Consider the following 3,816-nt stretch of genomic DNA (forward strand, 5'->3'; position numbering starts at 1 on the left):
GTTGAGCCATATATGTAGTGATCATTGCTATTAAAATAAAATAAAAACACTGCAATCCCTTGTCCAGATTTGAGTCTTTTGACATAATAGTGCTGTTGATGCCATAGAGAGCCCTACAGAAATGGTGACACTTTGGCTTCAGTACTGTTTCTTCATTTCCTTTCCACTTCCACTTAAATAAATAAATAAAAGAAGAACTGAAGAAAGAATGCAATAGGAGAAATAGTCTTGAAATCTGGTTGATGAGTAATGCTGAAGAAATAACACCTTAAGAATACCCTAATAATTGGGAGTTTAATATAACATATAAGTTAAATTATTAATTTCCGTAAAGGGGAGGTAGTTTGGTGTGCTTGAGCCATCTAGAGGATTTTTTTTTTGCAACATGAAAAATCTCAAGGATGGTCATCATAAATAAAAATAAAGCACATGGTAAAGATGCTCAAAAAATATTATTAGTTTTGTCAATAAAAAATGAATAATGCTACAGTTACAAATTATTTTATAATATTTTTACAAAATACTGATGTGGCTAACTTCTTATTGATTTTCATCTAGGCCTACCATTAATATCACTTTTTTATTTACTAATAATCATTCAACACATCAGTAGTCTGTAAACTTTTTTATAAAGTAATTTGTATCTTTAGCATTATTCATTAAAAAAAAAAAATAAAGAGTGGATCAATGTGTAATAAAGCCATGTAGTGATAATTGCACCATACCATCATTACCATATATAGAGCCCTACAGAAATTATGACACCCAGCTTCACCGTTTTCTTCGTACATTTGCTTTCCCTTTAATCTTTATACTAAAATAATAATAATCTGTATTTTGAACTCTGAAAAGAGCACTAACAGTTTCTTTAGAGTTTAGAGCAAGAAAATATGTCTTTTTTTTTTCTTTTCTTTTCTTTTTTTTATATAAAAAAAAATATATATTTAGGAATGTATGTTGACTTACTAATTTGCCAAAGTTTGGTTCATTCATATTGCATTGATGAAAATAGAAATCATTTGTGTTGTGGAGTTCAGAGTTTAGACGATACATAACCCGATTAATCCAATTTGTAATCCAATTAATCCAATTTGTAATCCAATTGACTCTACTTACTTGCGGTCTGTTTAAAACAACTCATTTTTAACCTAAACATTATCTTACCCGAACCCAAATGCCTCCCAACTTAACCTAGCTTGAGCCAACCTGTTTATCAAGTCTAGCCGAGCACCTACTTAAACCAGAAGGCTGGTAGGTTTGGGATTAAAAAATAATATTATATCAATCACTTATTCTAGGTATTACTTAAATAGAATACAAATGTGAAAAATATAAACGAAAAAATCAATAACTTTTCGACATCAACATGTTAAAGAAAATGAACTGATATTCATGTATAAGACTATATTCCGACCTAGAAAACCCGCAATATAATACTGCTATCAGTGCTATGGGTCCATTGGTTGTTACTCAATGATCACCATTATGAATTTTTGTTTGCTTGTTTAATTATAAACTAATCAACATTATGATTGAAGTCAGGCATGGCGAAAAAAACTAGTTAGATAATGAGGGTCAGTCACTTAGGATCCACTAAACTAAACGGACATTTTATTTTTTTTTTAAATCCCAACTAAACCACTAACAATTATATAATATAAATTAGTCTTGGAAAATAAACGAATCTTTATTTACAACATATGTAATTAACATGTGGGTTTAGAATAAATCAAACCCTTAAACATGATTTTCTCACTCTATAAATTTGGGTTATAACACAAGTTCACAAGTACAATACAGCTTTAGTGCAGGTCTCAACAAAACTATGGATCTAAAGGCAATAGTGAGCAAGACTGACCTGATCTTCTTCAGTCTCCTCCTCCTAATACCACTCTTCTATCTTTACTGCTAGTGCATATTATCTAAAAACGCACCACTCCCACCAGGTCCATTTGCATGGCCTATTGTAGGGAACTTTTTCCAAATGGGAAGGCAGCTCCATTCCATACTAGCCAACTTAGCTAAAGTCCATGGTCCTCTCATGTCTCTAAGGCTTGGTACCCAAATTAGCATCATTGCATCATCGCCAGAAGCAGCAAGAGAAGTTCTTAAGACCCATGACAGAGAATTGTCAGGCAGGTTCATAGCAAACGCTATTCCACTCATAAACCCAAAACTCAACAACTTCTCACTTGCAGCCGCCCCTGAGTGCAACGATTATTGGAGGTCCCTAAGGGCTATTTGTAAAGCTGACCTTTTCTCAGCCAAAGTATTGGAATCACAAAATCATATAAGAGAGAAGAAGGTAAGGGAGTTGGTAGATTTCTTGGGTTCTAAGGAAGGCGAGTTAGTGAATCTTGGAGAGGCGATCTATGTTACTTATACTAATATCTTGACTAATGCAATATTTTCAGTGGACTTCATGGACTCTGAGGGTAAAAGTATTAGTCAATAGCTAAGGAAACTTATAGTTGAGGTAGTAGAGTTGGGAATGATCCTAGACTTATCATCTTTCTATCCTATAATAAAAGCATTGGATATTCAAGGTATACAAAAGAAATGTGATAAAATAGTTCAAAATTTTATTTCTATTTGGGAGGATATTATCAAAGAAAGACGAAAAGAAGAGAGTACTATTTTAAGTCAAAGGAATTTCTTAGATGCCATGATTAAAAACGGCTTTACAAATGATCAAATCAGTCAACTAATTTTGGTACTCTCTCTCTCTCTCTCTCTCTCTCTCTTTTCTACACACACACAGAGCATACCAAGTTTGCTTTGTACATGATTTAGTAAGTACCGCACATATATTTCCATAGCTTTTATGTGATAAAAATTATTGTTTCTCTCCATGTATAGGACTTACTTATTGCTGGTACGGATTCTAGGAGCATGGTAACTGAATGGGCAATGGCAGAATTGATGAGAAACCAAGATGTCATGCATAAACTTCGTGAAGAAATTGAAAGTGAAATTGGCACAAATATTGTGAAAGAATCCCATTTAAGTCACCTTCCTTACCTAGAAGCTTGTGTCAAAGAGACATTGAGATTATACCCTCCAGGACCACTACTCATTCTTCATCGTGCCTTACAAACATGCCGAGTAATGGGCTATACAATTCCTAAAGACTCCTTTATTTCGGTTAACATTTGGTCAATAGATCGAGATCCTATGGTTTTCAATGATCCATTGAGCTTCAAACCCAAGCGGTTTCTTGATTCATCTTTGGATTTTAAGGGAACTAATTTTGACTATACGCCTTTTGGAGCAGGAAGGAGAGGTTGCCCTGGACAACCCTTGGCTACTAGGCAAGTCCCACTTATTTTGGCATCATTGGTCCACTCATTGACTGGTCTCTTCCAAGCAGTATGAAATCAACTGAGCTAGACATGAATGATCATTTTGCCATAACATTGAAGAAGAAGCAACCTTTGCAGCTTATTCCTAAAAGAAGAAAATAGTTGTGTACCATTTCTTGCGTAATATTAGTTATTAAGATGGTTTTTGTGTATCATTTCTTGTGTGCTACTGTATTTTTGCTATTACCTTTTAATTAAGAAGTTGTGCATCATTTCTTGTGTTGTATTAATTGTTACATATTGGAGTGTGACAGCACCAAACCAACCATTACATTTTCTTACAATGGGATAGTCAATTATTGTTACGAGGCTAGCTAAGGGTTTGTTTGATAAGGATGATGGAAATAGTTAGGAGTGATAGAAAAATGAGAGAACAAAGAAGATATTAATTTTTTATCCTACGTTTGTTAGGATTGATAACAAAGTCAAAAGTGAGATGATGAAAAGTTACAGT

The 3,816-nt window shown here is 33.7% G+C and overlaps 1 protein-coding gene across 2 annotated transcripts; it reads left to right on the plus strand.

Annotated features, from left to right (window-relative positions):
* The first annotated feature begins 1,741 nt into the window (after positions 1-1,741).
* Positions 1,742-3,580, plus strand: LOC112028275 (probable (S)-N-methylcoclaurine 3'-hydroxylase isozyme 2). Of its 2 annotated transcripts, none has more exons than XR_010631202.1 (2): positions 1,742-2,713; positions 2,860-3,580. XR_010631202.1 is itself a non-coding variant. In XM_024060947.2 (2 exons), the coding sequence occupies exons 1-2, from the start codon at positions 1,985-1,987 to the stop codon at positions 3,373-3,375; spliced, it is 837 nt and encodes a 278-aa protein (XP_023916715.1). In that variant the 5' UTR covers positions 1,751-1,984; the 3' UTR covers positions 3,376-3,580. The 2 variants fall into 2 exon arrangements, 1 of the variants encoding a protein (XP_023916715.1); XM_024060947.2 differs by having other exon boundaries at positions 1,751-2,305.
* Positions 3,581-3,816: the final 236 nt, after the last annotated feature.

The sequence above is a fragment of the Quercus suber genome, unplaced genomic scaffold (genome assembly GCF_002906115.3).
Source record: "Quercus suber isolate HL8 unplaced genomic scaffold, Cork oak 2.0 scaffold_202, whole genome shotgun sequence".
Classification (NCBI taxonomy): domain Eukaryota; kingdom Viridiplantae; phylum Streptophyta; class Magnoliopsida; order Fagales; family Fagaceae; genus Quercus; species Quercus suber.

Coding starts and splice junctions, on each gene's coding strand:
- LOC112028275 (XM_024060947.2), top strand. CDS start 1,985: ATGGGAAGGCAGCTCCATTCCATACTAGCCAACTTAGCTAAAGTCCAT. Junction 2,306..2,859: donor ATCATATAAGAGAGAAGAAG/GTAAGGGAGTTG, acceptor CTCCATGTATAG/GACTTACTTATTGCTGGTAC.